We start from the raw sequence: 15,440 nt of genomic DNA on the forward strand, positions 1-15,440 counted from the left end.
TTCTGCTCTGTAGGAGTTCTATGATTCATCATTCTATGATTCTATGTCTTTCAGTTAATGTAAGTGGCCACCATCAGGGTTCCTTCATAATTTAAGAAGCGTAAGTCTCACCCTCCAAGATCTAACAGCCAATCAAAGGTTGGCAGCTCTTCATGGGGCAGTGCACCTAAGGGAAACCCAAAATTACATGAGGAATCCCGGTCAAATGAAGGTGGTAGGGTATGGATCACAGGAGAGGGGAGGCTATGGGTTGTTGACAAGGGTATGAGGATAGATTTCACTCTGTGCTGACTGAGTGACCCACCTGATGGGTGCCACTGAAAGACCCATGTCTCCAATACCCTTGTTTCTCCCTTGCCTATGACACCCCCCGCCCCCCCCCCAACTCTGCAACCCCCATTCCCCTCACTGGCCTTTGGTTTGGAGTCACCCAGCGATCATTGGTGTTTGGTTGGTGCCTGCAGTGCCACTCACAGTGGCACTGATGGCAATACAGAGCTGCCTCCCTCTAACTGGTTGGCAGTCCTCAGTGGGCACGACTCCCACCACCATGGTCCTCAGTTCCAGGGGAGGTTGTTATCCGTCGAGCAGACAAGGTTAGTGGAAGTTTGATAGGTGTGCTGAAATTCGTGAGGGGTTTGGCAGATTAAAGAGGAAAAATATTTCCAGTTAATGGCATAAGAGCGGAGAACCATAGTCCACAGATTCAAGGTAATTCATTCAAAACAAACGACGAGATGTGGATGAGAAAATTTAGACAGAGTTGTTCCGATCTGGAGTACTTTGTCCAAAAGGGTGATGGAAACTGATTCAATACTAACTTCCAAAAAGGAATAGAAAAATATGTGAAGTTTGCAGGTTTAGAGCAGGGCGATGGGACTAATTGGATTGCACCTACAAGGAGCTAGCACTGGCATTGTGGGCAGAATGGCCTGCTTATCTGCTACATCATTCTACAATGTGATTACAGTTCAGTAGTTTAAGGTCAAATCTAATTTTTGTCATCCCCAGCCAGGAACTCAAAACAAACAGTTGTAATCAAACAGTATTGGATGTTTTCTTAGTGCAAAACTGAACGATATAACCATCCACGGCTGCACGGTAGCACAGTGGGTTAGCACTGCTGCTTCACAGCTCCAGGGTCCTGGGTTCGATTCTCGGCTCGGGTCACTGTCTGTGTGGAGGTTGCACATTCTCCTCGTGTCTGTGTGGGTTTCCTCCGGGTGCTCCGGTTTCCTCCCACAGTCCAAAGATGTGCGGGTTAGGTTGATTGGCCATGCTAAGAAATTGCGCCTTAGTGTTGGGGGATGCGTAGGTTAGAGAGAATAGCGGGTAAATGTGTAGGGAATATGGGATAAGGGTCTGGGTGGGATTGTGTTCGGTGCAGACTCGATGGGCCGAAGGGCCTCTTTCTGCACTGTAGGGTTTCTACGATATTCAAATTAAAGAACTTTAAACCAACAAGAGACTGTGAAGTTTATGAGTTCTGATTTTCTGCCATGAACTCTCAGATCGAATGAAAATCTTGCATAAAAGGATCTTATAAAAATCTCTACGTGTCAAAATAAATAAAAATGTTTGAGAGGTAGCAGCTTGATAACATTAAACAGCCGTCACCAACACCGTACACTCAAAATGGGGTGAAAGTGGACATGGGTTGGGACACACAACAAGCACACTGGAATTATTCAGACTGCTCGACCTCACTCTGCATATTCCCTTCTTTTGAAGTCAATGGAGCTTAACATCAGACAGAGCATAAAATTCTCAAAAAATGGAATACCGCCTGTTTTATATCCCCACCAGCGTCCAATTTCACACCCATATTCCTTATTATTAGTTACAATTAATGTGTTATATGAACATAATTAAGTTTCTCCGTGAAAAGTTTGATTCAAAGCATCCTGGCTCGGAAATCATATAAAGAACAAAGAACAAAAACAGCCTGGGAAACAGGCCCTTTGGCCCAATGAGCCCGTGCCGTCATTTTAACATTACCAGTCCCCCACTCCCCTCCACTCATGACCCTTATCTATGCTTACGGTCATCCACATTGAGGAAAAACTAACTTAGGGACAATTTATTACCTCCAATCAGCCTAAGAGCACATCTTTGGGGTGTGGGAGGAAACCGGAGTGCCCGGAGAAAACCCACGCAAGCACGGGGAGAATATGCAAACTCCCACAGACACCGGCCCAAATCCATGTGTCCGCACAGCAAACAGCGATAGTCACTGAGCCGTGACAGATCAGCCATGATCTTATTGAATGGCGGGGCAGGCTCGAAGGGCTGGATGGCCTACTCCTGCTCCTATTTCTTATTTCTTATGTTCTTATGAAGCACTAGGCTATTCTCGATATGGGGCTAAACAATGGCAGGAGGTCAGATTCAATAATAGCTTGCAAAAAGGAATAGAAAAATATGTGAAGTGAATATGCGCAAGGTTAGAGCAGGGAAATGGGACTAATTAGATTGCACCAGCACAGAGCCAGCATTGGCACTATGCGCAGAAGTCCTGCTTCTCTGCTGTATCATTCTACAATTTGATTACAGTTTAGTAGATAGAGCAGGAACGGCTAAAGATGGATGTTCAGACTGGGGGTTGCACTGATTTAACAAACGTAGAACAGTGGACTGGGAGAATCACATTGTCTTTTGCTTCCTGGCTATTGGTTCCTTTACAGCACTTTCTGTTTTGAAATACCACCAACTTTGACAGAAGGCGTGACGTGAAATATTTGTCACACAAGACCCTTCAAAATCACCTAACCTTGATGTGTTCACCTTTTCCTATCTTTTTGAGGTGGTTAGTGTGATATATGTATATATGTTGGGGTTTGGGGTGCGGATTGCCCTTAAGAGTGCGGATCAGGGGACACCCCTTGGCAATTAACCCCTCTCAGTTGGGGAGTATGAGATCTGATTGGGGAACAGGGCACACTTCTAATAAAGAGCTCCCAGTGTTCAAGTTACCATGCCTACCTTGCGAATCTTTATGCTCCCTTAGTCCATCAGGGCGGTATTGTCTAATAATGTATTTAACTTCTGAAACATTATTACTTTCAATCCACTCTCCTTCTGTATTTGAGTATCATGGCTGCAGTGTTTACTGTACTGGCAACAGGATCCACTTCAGCAACCCACAAAGGTTTCTTTGAACAGAGCACCCTAAAACTGCAACCTCATGTAGCTAGAAAGAGGCAGATAGTAGGTTTCATGGGAGCACCAATACCTGCAAGCTCCCCTCCAAGACAAACACTGTACTGACACATTACCACTTATTCACCACTGGGTCAAAATTCTGGAACTTCTAACGCAACATGTGAGTGCTATCAACACAGCTGCCGTCAGTGGTGGTGGAGGCGAACTCGCTGGGGTCTTTTAAAAGACTTCTGGATGAGTATATGGGGTTTAATGAGATTGAGGGTTATAGATAGGTCTGTAGGTTGGTAGGTGATGTGGTCGGCGCAACTTGTGGGCCGAAGGGCCTGTTTGTGCTGTAGTGTTCTATGTTCTATGTTCTAAAAGCACAACACTATCTTCTCTACAGCATCCGAGGATAAACAAAAATGTCTGGTTTGCCAGTGATGCGCACATCTCCAGAGTAAATTTAAAAAGATTTTTTTATTCACAGTTAAGACCACGTGAAGCACTTTCCTAAAAAGAGTCCCCAACTTCTCCTGCACAGATTTTGACCAAAGCAACAGTTCCTCGAGCACGCTACTGGGAAGATGTGGTAATATCACTGGGGTGGTAATCTAGAAGTGCAGGCTAATGATCTGGGGACAAGAGTTCAAATCCTGCCAGGACAACTGGTGTAAATTAAACTCAGTTAATCTGGAATGGAAAATGTAATTTCTGTAATGGCGATTGTTGCAAAAACCCATCTGTTTCACTAATGCCTTTCAGAGAAGGATCTAATGTAAGGAGGAGCTATACAATAAATGGCAGAACCATCAGGAGTACAGACACACAGAGGGACCTGGGTGTGCAAGTCCACAGATCCCTAAAGGTGGCAGCACAGGTGGAGAGGGTGGTGAAGAAGGCATATGGCACGCTTGCCTTTATTGGATGGGGCATAGAGTATAAAAGTTGGCATACGATGTTGCAGCTATATAGGACGTTGGCTAGGCCACATTTGGAATACTGCGTCCAGTTCTGGTCGCCACACTACCAGAAGGACGTGGAGACTTTGGAGAGAGTGCAGAAAAGGTTTACCAGGATGTTGCCTGGTATGGACGGCATGGTAGCACAGTGGTTAGCACTGCTGCTTCACAGCTCCAGGGTCCTGGGTTCAATTCCCGGCTCGGGTCACTGTCTGTGTGGAGTTTGCACATTCTCCTCGTGTCTGCGTGGGTTTCCTCCGGGTGCTCCGGTTTCCTCCCACAGTCCAAAGATGTGCGGGTTAGGTTGATTGGCCGTGCTAAGAAATTGCCCCTTAGTGTCCAGGGATGAGTAGATTAGAGAGATTAATGGGTATGATATGTAGGGATACGGGGATAGGTCCTGGGTGGGATTGTGTTCCGTGCAGACTCGATGGGCCGAAGGGCCTCTTTCTGCACTGTAGGGCTCTATGGAGGGTCTTAGCTATGAGGAGAGATTGGGCAAACTGGGGTTGTTCTCTCTGGAAAGACGGAGGATGAGGGGAGACCTAATAGAGGTGTATAAAATTATGAAGGGCATAGATAGGGTGAACAGTGAGGAGCTTTTTCCCAGGTCGGAGGGGATGAACACAAGGGGTCACAAGTTCAAGGTTAAGGGAGCAAGGTTCAACACAGATGTCAAGGAGACGTATTTTACACAGAGGGTGTGGGGGCCTGGAATGCGCTGCCAAGCAAGGTGGTTGAGGCGGACACGCTGGGATTGTTTATCTGGATAGCCACACGAACAGACTGGGAATGGAGGGATACAAACGAATGGTCTATTTGGGTGTGTGAGTGGTGCAGGCTTGAAGGGCCTGTCCCTGTGCTCTACTGTTCTTTGTTCTATCTGCTGGTCTGGCCAACATAGAACATAGAACACTACAGCACAAACAGGCCCTTCGGCCCACAAGTTGCGCCGATCATACCCATACCTACCAGGCCGTAGGACTATCTATAACTCCCAATCCCATTAGATCCCATGTACTCATCCAGAAATCTTTGAAAAGACCCCAGCGAGTTCGCCTCCACCACCACCGACGGCAGCCGATTCCACTCACTCACCACCCTCAGTGAAAAACTTACCCCTAACATCTCCTCTGTACCTACTCCCCAGCACCTTAAACCTGTGTCCTCTTGTAGTGACCATTTCAGCCCTGGGAAATAGCCTCTGAGAATCCACCCTATCTATTCCTCTCAACATCTTATAAACCTCTATCGGGTCGCCTCTCAACCTTCGTCTATCCAGGGAGAAGAGACCGAGCTCCCTCGATCTATCTTCATAAGGCATGCCTCCCAGTCCAGGCAACATCCTTGTAAATCTCCTCTGCACCCTCTCAATAGCTTCCACATCCTTCCTGTAGTGAGGCAACCAGAACTGTGCACAGTACTCCAAGCGGGGTCTGACAAGGGTCTTATAAAGTTGCAGCATTACCTCCCGACTCCTAAACTCAATCCCTCGATTAATGTGACTCATGGCCCACAACAACGTGAGTCACATTAATCCTAACTGCCTTCAAACTCTTAACTGCCCTCAAAATGCTGTAGCAAGCCACTCAGTTCAAGGAGAATTAGATATGGGCAAATGTTGGCCCAGCCAGAAAGACCCACATCCCATAAAAGAATAACTTTTTTAAAACAGTATACCTTGGATTATTTAAAAAATCAGACCACACCAATTTTCCATTATTTCCATGTTATTCCTATTCCTCAGGATCTATGCTGAAGTTATGATACATTTTCTCCGGCCACTCACGCTGTTGGGATTCTCTGGTCCTGCCGGCAGTGCACACCTGCCCGCGGGTTTCCCGCTGGTGCAGGGTAACATCAATGGGAATTCCCATCGACCGCAGCGGGACTGGAAAATCCTGCAAACAACACACCACCTCCTGCCGGCAGCAAACACGTGGCTGAGAGGCCAGAGAATTTTGCCTATTTTCTCCATTTCTTTACCCTCTAAGTTTAGAGCAACAGCGAACAAACGCGCAGGTCAAAATGAATTAACATCTATGTTAGTCACCGTTATGGGATGACAGTTATCTTGTCCTGTAGGTTTTGAGAAGTGTGAGCAAGCAGTATTCTTACCTGCTACCATTAACGTAAAGTCAAAACCTTTCTTCACTGATTTGCGATGGACTTGGTTGGGAAGTGTAGCGAATCCCACATATTCCTTTTCCACATCCTGAAACAAAAAGGTAACCTTTAGACATTGGAATTCTTCAAAGAGCTAAGACACGGCAGGGACCAGGCAAGGCTCCAGCTTATCCCAGCAGCAAGGATTCTTCACAATTCACATTTACTATAGTGCTCATTATATTCTCCTTTTCTAAGTTACACTGCAGGTTATTGTTGGTGAATACTTAATGTTGGTGACCACAAGCAACGTGGAACAGTAACATTGGGAGGGGATAATCTTCTCCGTGTAAACAGCTTGCACCCCCGGACACCCAAAAAATGCACCTGAACCAATATCTTGTAAGAGCATCCACTATTGCACCAGGATCTAATTTCACATAACAACCAGGCAATGGCATCTCAAATTGGATGCCACTTGGAAATGATCCTCACTATTGCTGGGACACGTGACAAGGTTTGTTCGAACACCACTGGCGGGGTGCTTGCAATAAACATTTTGGACAGAATTTACCAGCCGTTCTCGCCAGTGGGATTTTTTAGTCTCGCTGCAATGAATGGAGATTTGACTGAGTGCCAAATTCTCCATTCCCGCCTGCAGCAACGGTTGGGCATGAACAACTGGAAGATTCCAGCCTTCTGCTCATTCCATGAGTCTGTTGTGACATAGGGAGACGCTTAGCAGGTGCAACCAACCCTCAAATTCCCCCCCAAAATACCCCCATTTCCTCTCCCCATCCCAACAACCCCCCCAGGGTTGAAAAAGCATTGGTGAACAGCTGCTTTTCAGACTGGGGGAAGGAGTGCGAAGGGCACAACTTTGAAATTTTCAGATGACAAAAACTTGTGATGGACTGTGAAGGGGATAGTGACAGGTTTCAGGAGGATATAGACAGGCTGGTGCAATGGACAGGCACATGATAGCTGAAATTCAATGCAGTGAGTCACAGAGTGGTGCATTTTAGTGAAAAGTATGAGGCAATACAAAATAGAGGGCACAATCGATCACGAGATGTATGTGCTCAGATTGTTGATTATAGTTGCACAGGTTGAGAAAGTGGTATAAAGCCATGTCGGATCCTAGGCTTTTCAAAAAGAGGCAGAGAGTACAAAACCAAGGAAGTTACACTGAAATTTTCTTAACCACTGTTTTGGCTTCAACTGGAATATTGTACCCAGCTCTGGACGTGGCACTTTTGGGTGGGTGTGAAAGCTTTCAAGAGGATGCACAAAAGTTTTAAGAGAATGGTTCCAGAGACGTCAGTTATGAAGAGAGACTGGAAAAGCTGCATGTCGGCTCCCTGGGGAACAGAAGGTTGAAAGGAGTATTGATAGATGTACTCAGAATGGTGAGAGATCTTGGCAGAGTATAATAAGTAGTTTCATAATTACCAGGTTAATGTCCAAAAGGTTTAGTTGGTAGCATGAGATTTTGGAGTGTTGCCCCTTCATCAGGTGAGTGAAAAGTTCCGTTCACAAACAGGGCATATATAGACACAAACTCAATTACAGGGTAATGGTTGGAATGTGAGTCTTTACAGATAATCAAATCTTTATAGGTGCAGACAATATAAAACATAGAACATTACAGCGCAGTACAGGCCCTTTGGCCCTCGATGTTGCGCCGACCAGTGGAACCAATCTAATGACCCTCTAACCTAAACTATTCCAATATTATCCTTATGCCTATCCACTGACCATTTGAATGCCCTTAAAGTTGGCGAGTCCACAACTGCTGCAGGCAGGGCATTCCACGCCCTTACTACCCTCTGAGTAAAGAACCTACCTCTGACATCCATCCTATAATTACCACCCCTTAATTTAAAGCTATGTCCCCTCGTGTTAGCCATCACCATCCAAGGAAAAAGGCTCCCACCCTATCCAACCCTCTGACCATCTTGTATGCCTCAATTAGGTCACCTCGTAACCTTCTCCTCTCTAATAAAAATAACCTCAAGTCCCTCAGCCTTTCCTCATAAGACCTTCCCACCATACCAGGCAACATCCTGGTAAACCTCCTCTGCACCCTTTCCAATGCCTCCACATCTTTCTTATGATGTGAATGGAGAAAGGGTTAAGAACAGGTTAAAGAGGTGTATATTGTCTCCAGCCAGGACAGTTAGTGAGATTTTGCGAGCCCAGGCAAGTTGTGGGGGTTACAGATAGTGTGACATGAACCCAAGATCCTGGTTGAGGCTGTCCTCAAGTGTGCGGAACTTGGCTATCAGTTTCCGCTCAGCGATTCTGCGTTGTCATGTGTCATGAAGGCCGGCCTTGCGAACGTTTCCCCTTAGATCAGAATGCCCTTGACTGCTGAAGTGTTCCCCAACAGGAATGGAACAGTTCTGCTTGGTAGATAGAGTAGATAGGGAGAAATGCCAGTTCGCAAATTAAGATTGGCAAAAGAAACAAACACTGCACTTGGAGAAACATTTTCACACGGCGAGTAATTAAGATCTGCCTGAGAGTGCAGTCAATGTAGAGTCAATTGGGGTAGCAAAAAGGAATTGGATAAACAAGTGAACAAAAAGAATAACTGATGGGTTAGAGGGAGCATGTGGCGGTAACAAAGTTGCTCCTGAAAAGAGATGACACAGACACAATAAGACAGAGCCATTCAAAAGTAAAAACAGATTCCATGGGCCAACGTACTCAGTTACTGAAAACAAGTGAACACAATCTGGATATAAGTTGCAGTTCCAACATCCTACAGCAGGGATGGTTATCAGAGCTAAACAACCAGTAAAAAAAAAGCAGCAACAACTAATCAGATCTGCCAGCATGCCAAACAAGAGAACTGTATAATTCTCAGAAAAATAATGACCGCAACTCAAAACTTCCTTTCCCCGAGTCCTTTCCTTCCATGTGATAAAGGACCAAGATAACGGAAAGAACATTTTGTTTAAACAGCGAGCAAGAGAATTCCTTATCGTGTTTTACAAAGTTCCAGACTATTTCACATGCCATGAATTCATTTGAGCACAATTACTACAGTTCTGTAATTCAGTGAGATGACTATTTTGCACACAGCCAGCTCTCTCAAACAGCAATGCGATGGACGATAGGTTTTGCTTTTTTTGGTGGTGTGTTTTTTTAACCCAATTCAACCAAATCAAGTCCAATTCAGAGTCTTAACAAGTTGGGACATTCCCGATCCAAGCTGATAAGACAGGGCTCTCACCTCCTGTCCTGATCCAAGCTGATTGGAATATGACATTGCACCTCCTCCAAGGCTTGATCTCATTTGCATCTCAGCCAAAAGGTTGAGATGCCGCTTTTAAAAATTGCTTCAAATGAAGCTAAGATGTAACCTAATGATTTCAACCAAGCGCAGCATGTCCATACTACACTTGATCTTAGCCAAAAGGCTGAGAAGCGATTTGGTGGTTTTGCGAGAGGGAAAGCTGGTGAGAGGTGCCTTCAGCTCTACTTTCCCCACCTTATCAACATCTTCCTGAACCACTGAAACACACAAGTTGTCACAATCTAAAGGTCTAATAATGCAGCAGTGTTGTACTAAAAACTAGATTAAGTGTAACAGGCCTCCTGCTCAGAGGGAAAGAGAGTAATTTAAACATGAAATCAAATAGTGCCCGGTCCATGTGGTGTGGCATGGGTCACTTTTTGACAAACCCTGGGCTTTGAGCCGAATTACATTTCCTCGATGTGGACGAGGGGCAGGTTTAGGTCCTTACATTTAGTGCAACTGCACTGAGCCCCAGGCTGGTCAGGGATGCCAAGTTTATCAAAGATCTTGAGTGGATTCTCATGAAGGGACATCTATGCAATGATAATAGCAGATCCCTGATTAGTTACACGACCATTTTATTTATTAAAAGCATGCCTTTCATGAAGGTTTGACACCAGATTGATAAATATTTAGTGTCATCGTTTAGTGGATTGGCCTGTACCCTTGGTCTGAAAGCCAAACAATGAAAACACCATTCCTGATGTACTGAAGTAGTCTCCAACTGTATTAACAAGTCAGAGATGTCCAGGGATGTTGTGTATCTGTGTGGAGTACCCAGATACATTCCCTATATCAGATACACAAGGATAATACCAGAACAGAGAAGAACTATCCTAACTTATTGAACAAGCTGGGGCTTTATTCTCCAAAAGACTGATAGGTGTCCAGGCAAAGGATCTTAAAATCACAGTTTGAAGCTTTTGGATCGAGCTAAGATGCTTCAGCTTGTGGTAGCAATCAAACAAGGGGCTAAAAATACATTCAAAGAAGAAAGAACAACCCAGGGAAACAGGCCCTTCGGCCCAACGAGCCCACGCCGCCACTTTAACATTGTGAGTGCCCTCCTCTACCTGTGACCTTTGTCTACGCCTACTGGACTCCACAATAACAGAACCATAACCAGGTTCAGGGACGCCTAATTTAGGGACAATTTTTTAGCACCAATCAGCCTAAGAGCACGTTTTTGGGGTGTGGGAGGAAACCGGAGCACCCGGAGAAAACCCACGCAAGCACGGGGAGAATGTGCAAACTCCCACAGACACCGACCCAAATCCATGTATCTGCACAGCAAACAGTGATAGTCACTGAGCTGTTGTGTTGCCCATCAGTTGGTCCAGTTTAAGTGTACACTAACGACGTGAAGCACTAGGCAACTCTCGAAGCAACATCCAAGAGCAGCCCTCGCACAACCCACCGCGTGTATGCCCCTTGTTGGACAACAAGGCGGACCGTGTACCTTGTGGATCTAACAACATTCATGAACAAAGTTCAAATCTGGGGCCAAAATGAAATAGTCGTGAATAAATTCAGGAAGAAATTCTGAAAAAACTTCTTGACCCCCAGAATTGTTAGAAGGTGGGACTTGAGTAGTTCAGGTGAGTAACGTAACTGCCTTTTAGGGGATGCTTGGACACTATACAAGGGAGGAAGGACTAGGAGACTACACTGATAGGTTTGATCAAGTATGGTTTGAGAATACTCATATTGAGCATAAACACTAACGGCTTGATTCTGCCACTGTAAACCTTATTTAAAGTAGTTTGATGTAATATGTAATCTGTAGAAAGGCACAATCCTAGTGGAGGCAGTGGATCTTCTAAACATTTTTGCTGAGGTACACAAACGATTACTTGCCACAGCTCTTCCCACAAGGGAAACAATAGCAGCTCTGCCTTTGTTTATGCCAGTGACTCCATTCAGTGGAGAGCCACAGTAACAGGAAATGGTGTCATGGAATTATATAGCAAATAACAAGGCCATTTGACCCATTGTTCCTCACAGCCCTTTGAAATAGTTATCTGACCATTCTCATTCCGCTGCGTTTTCCCTGAAGCCTGACGGATGTCTTCTTTTCAAGTATAAACCCAATGGCCTTTTGGAAGTTGCCATCAAATCTGCTTTCATCACCCTTACACGCACTGCTGTCTAATTCAGATCAATTAAGAAGTAAAACTATGGAAGGCATTGGGTAGCATTCGATACATCTTACTAAGAACATAGAACCCTACAGTGTAGAAACAGACGCTTCAGCCCACTGAGTCTGCACCGAACACAATCCCACCCAGGCCCTACCCCCATATCCCTACACACTTACCCGCTAATCCCTCCATCCCAGGACACTAAGGGGCAACTTTAGCATGGCCAATCAACCTAACCCGCACATCTTTGGACTGTGGGAGGAAACCGGAGCAGCCGGAGGAAACCCACGCAGACACGAGGAGAATGTGCAAACTCCACACGGACAGTGACCCGAGCCGGGAATCGAACCCAGGATCCTGGAGCTGTGAAGCAGCAGTGCTAACCACTGTGCTACCTTGCCGTCCTAAGGTATTCACAGTCGTAAGTAGTTCAATTGTAAGTATTTATTGACTGTGGGACGGTATGAGCTGGATTTTCTGAGCACTCCTGCAGTGTGTTTCAGGGTGGAGGAAGCAGTTGGCTGGTCGTGGAACCTTCTGATGGCTGAAGGCACCCAAACTTGTGCTGTTCACCTGATTACTTATTCAGTCAGAATGGGAACCTTGTAGTGGGAGCGAGACTGAGATTCTGAATCTTTTGGCATGAGTGAGACTGAGGTTGCCCTTCCCACCATTACATAGAAGCCTACAGTGCAGAAAGAGGCCCTTCGGCCCATCGAGTCTGCACCGAACACAATCCCACCCAGGCCCTACCCCTATATCCCTACATATTATACCCACTAATCCCTCTAACCTACACATCCTGGACACTAAGGGGCAATTTCTTAGCATAGCCAATCAACCTAACCCACGCATCTTTGGACTGTGGGAGGAAACCGGAGCACTCAGAGGAAACCCACACAGACACGAGGAGAATGTGCAACCTCCACACAGGCAGTGACCCGAGCCGGGAATCGAACCCTGGACCCTGGAGCTGTGAAGCAGCAGTGCTAACCACTGTGCTACCGTGCCGCCCACGTGGTCTTGAAGGTTGGGCCCCATACATAATGATCACAGAGACAGCCTCCCTTGCCTACTCCATAAGCAAGCCCTCAAGGTCCAGCTTCGACGCACACTTAACACTCTAATCCCCACTTCTAACCATGGTGCAACTTTTGCTGCTGGTACCTGATTAGATTGAAGTTATGAGTGGTCCCCAGAAAGGCGAAAATGGCATTTATTCATCTCATCAACCCGAAAGAAGTGAAGCTCTCCAAATCCCTGCCACTTATATAGAGTTGTAGAAGTGTTTCCGACTGCTGGGAAACTTAATTTGCAACCTGGATGTTAACTGAAGCAAAATAGCCTTTTAATAGGCATGCATGAGATGCAAATATATGCGAAATCCCACCATTGTTCATTGGGAAGCTCAACTGCCTTTAATCTCCCAAAATTCCAATAGATCGCCCCCAATGTCAATAGCTCCTGCTCTGCCCAAGACCACAAGAAACTACAAAAGTTCCTGAATGTAGCCCAATCCATCACACAAACCAGCCTCCCATCCACTGACTCTGTCTACACTTCCCGCTACCTTGGCAAAGCAGCCAGCGTAATTAAGGACCCCATGCCCCCTCGTCACGCTCTTTTCCACCTTCTTCCATTGGGAAAAAGGTACAAAAGTTTAAGTTCACGTACCAACCATCTCAAGAACAGTTTCTTCTTTGCTGCCATCAGACTTTTCAATGGACTTAACTCACATTAAGTTGCTCATTTTTTTACGCCCTAGCTATGAATGTAACACCATTCTCTCATTTCCTTCTCTATGAACGGTATGTTTTGTCTGTATACCGTGCAAGAAACAACACTTCTCACTGTATACTAATACACGTGACAATAATAAATCAAATCAAAAAATTCAATTAAAAAAAATTGATTTTTGGCCTGGTGCCAAATCAGTTTCGGCGGCCTGCCACATTTCCAGCTGTTGACGGGGCTGCAGGAGTCTATCACAAATTGGACACTCTGGGATACTATCATCCAGGGTCAGATTTCCAAAGTGAGGTCAGGAAGCCAAAGTTGAGATGGATTCCAGGTCGCAATCCTGTACCTCAACGGTGTCTCTATTATGAGGCTACTTAGAACTTCGAAATGTTCAATTAGAGGCACCAAGCACCTGCAGGAGATACCTGCCTGGCACCAGTGGCAAAGGTGGGCAGCAGCTATGTTGCGGGATGCCAATCAGAGCGGGCAGTTCCTCAGCAGCATTGACAGTGCTGGAAGAAACCGTGAAGGATGTGTTAAAGACCAGCACTTGCATTGGCGCAAGTGGGTCCCGGAAAGCAAAATGTTAAAATGGTACGGTGGCACAGTGGTTAGCACTGCTGCCTCACAGCGCCAGGGACCCGGATTCAATTCCAACCTTGAGGGTGACTGTCTGTGTAGAATTTGCACATTCTCCAGTTTCCTCCCACAGTCCAAAGATGTGCAGGTTAGGTGGAATGGCCATGCTAAATTGACCCTTGTGTCAGGGGGATTAGCAGGGTAAATACTTGGGGTATAGGGCCCCGGGTGGGATTGTGCAGACTGGATGGATTGAATGGCCTCCTTCTGCACTGTAGGGATTCTATGATCCAATAACCTCCTCCTCTCAATGGAAATTACAAACAGTCCTGCAGAGTCAAGATCCCAACTAGGATTTACAAATTCCCTGCACCAGGTCTCAATCCTCCTGGGAGTCCCCAGAAAATTCCCCAAATGTTTCTGAATGAAGGAGCCCTGGGGGTTCCCAGTTACAGCTCCCTCATAGCACAAGTTTTAGCAATATCTCCTTAAAGCAATTATGATTGCGACATCTCGCCTGTTTTACACAAGGGATTCCAGATGAACTTGTTTGGTCAGGACAATCCTGCAGAAATCTCTGCGCTCTCATTTCCACCGCGTCATTCACTGGAGGTCATTTGAACAGAAAGCACAAATATATCAGTTCCCTGGGGGGGGGGTTTGTTTTACGCTGCTTTCTCTGGTCAGGTTTATTGCGAGCAGTTTAGTTAGTGTCTGCACTCACTTGTACCTTTAGCCATGCCCGCTGGCACCTTTCTGATACACTCCTGGGAGACAGGAGTCTCTCCACCAGCCGCTCCTGGATAATGATGGCATCCATGTGAGAGATCAGATTTCCCCCCGGACCCTGAAACCTTTGTGAAAAGCCTCCCAGCCAGAACTGAACGAATCACACAAATGAATCTCTGCAGCTTAGTGCCGAGTAAAGGCTGGACCCAGGAATTTCCTGCTTCATGGACTGCGTCAGGAGAGGGGGTGGGGGGTGGGGTGAGAGCCACACTCACAGATTTCCTTCAGTCCCAGGCTCTCAAAACAGCGCTGGGGGCAGGACCAGACGTCTTAAATCGATGGTACACTCAACTGCAGGAAATCTCTTTGACAGGGTAGTCACTCCAACTGAGAAGCTCATGAAAAAATGATTCACCCCCGCACTTCTATTTACAATTAGTCACTCAGCTGCTTTTCCCCAGAACTTTAACCCTTTCCTCCAACTCTGTTTGTCATCTTAGCGAAGATCTCTCACTTGCATGAGAACTGACCACCAGTCTTGCTGGAAAGTAAGATTAACACTTTCAACCTATTTTTGCCCCCATTCACAGTCTCTGAATAGTGGGAACTTAGCCCTTCATATTATAGAAGCCCTACACTGGAGAAGGAGGCCATTCAGCCCATCATATCTACACAGGCTCTATCCCCACAACCCCATATCTTTACCCCATTAATCCCTCTAATCTACACATC

At 46.0% G+C, this 15,440-nt stretch overlaps 1 protein-coding gene and 1 pseudogene across 2 annotated transcripts in view; both read right to left on the reverse strand.

Annotated features, from left to right (window-relative positions):
* Positions 1 to 15,091, reverse strand: part of septin5a (septin 5a) — a 42,225-nt gene extending 27,134 nt beyond the window's left edge. Inside the window, exons 1-2 of one of the 2 annotated variants that reach the window (XM_080208503.1) lie at positions 14,984 to 15,091; positions 6,225 to 6,321 (exon numbers count right to left, since the gene is read on the reverse strand). In XM_080208503.1, coding sequence (XP_080064629.1) covers positions 6,225 to 6,234 — 10 coding nt within the window. In that variant the 5' untranslated portion in view covers positions 6,235 to 6,321; positions 14,984 to 15,091. Of the gene's footprint in view, positions 1 to 6,224; positions 6,322 to 14,709; positions 14,931 to 14,983 lie in introns of those variants that run through there. The other variant, XM_080208502.1, reaches the window with a different exon arrangement.
* On the reverse strand, positions 9,476 to 9,652 carry LOC145356206 (U2 spliceosomal RNA; annotated as a pseudogene).
* Positions 15,092 to 15,440: the final 349 nt, after the last annotated feature.

This window comes from Carcharhinus amblyrhynchos, chromosome 20 (genome assembly GCF_965287045.1).
Source record: "Carcharhinus amblyrhynchos chromosome 20, sCarAmb.v2.hapA, whole genome shotgun sequence".
NCBI lineage: Eukaryota > Metazoa > Chordata > Chondrichthyes > Carcharhiniformes > Carcharhinidae > Carcharhinus > Carcharhinus amblyrhynchos.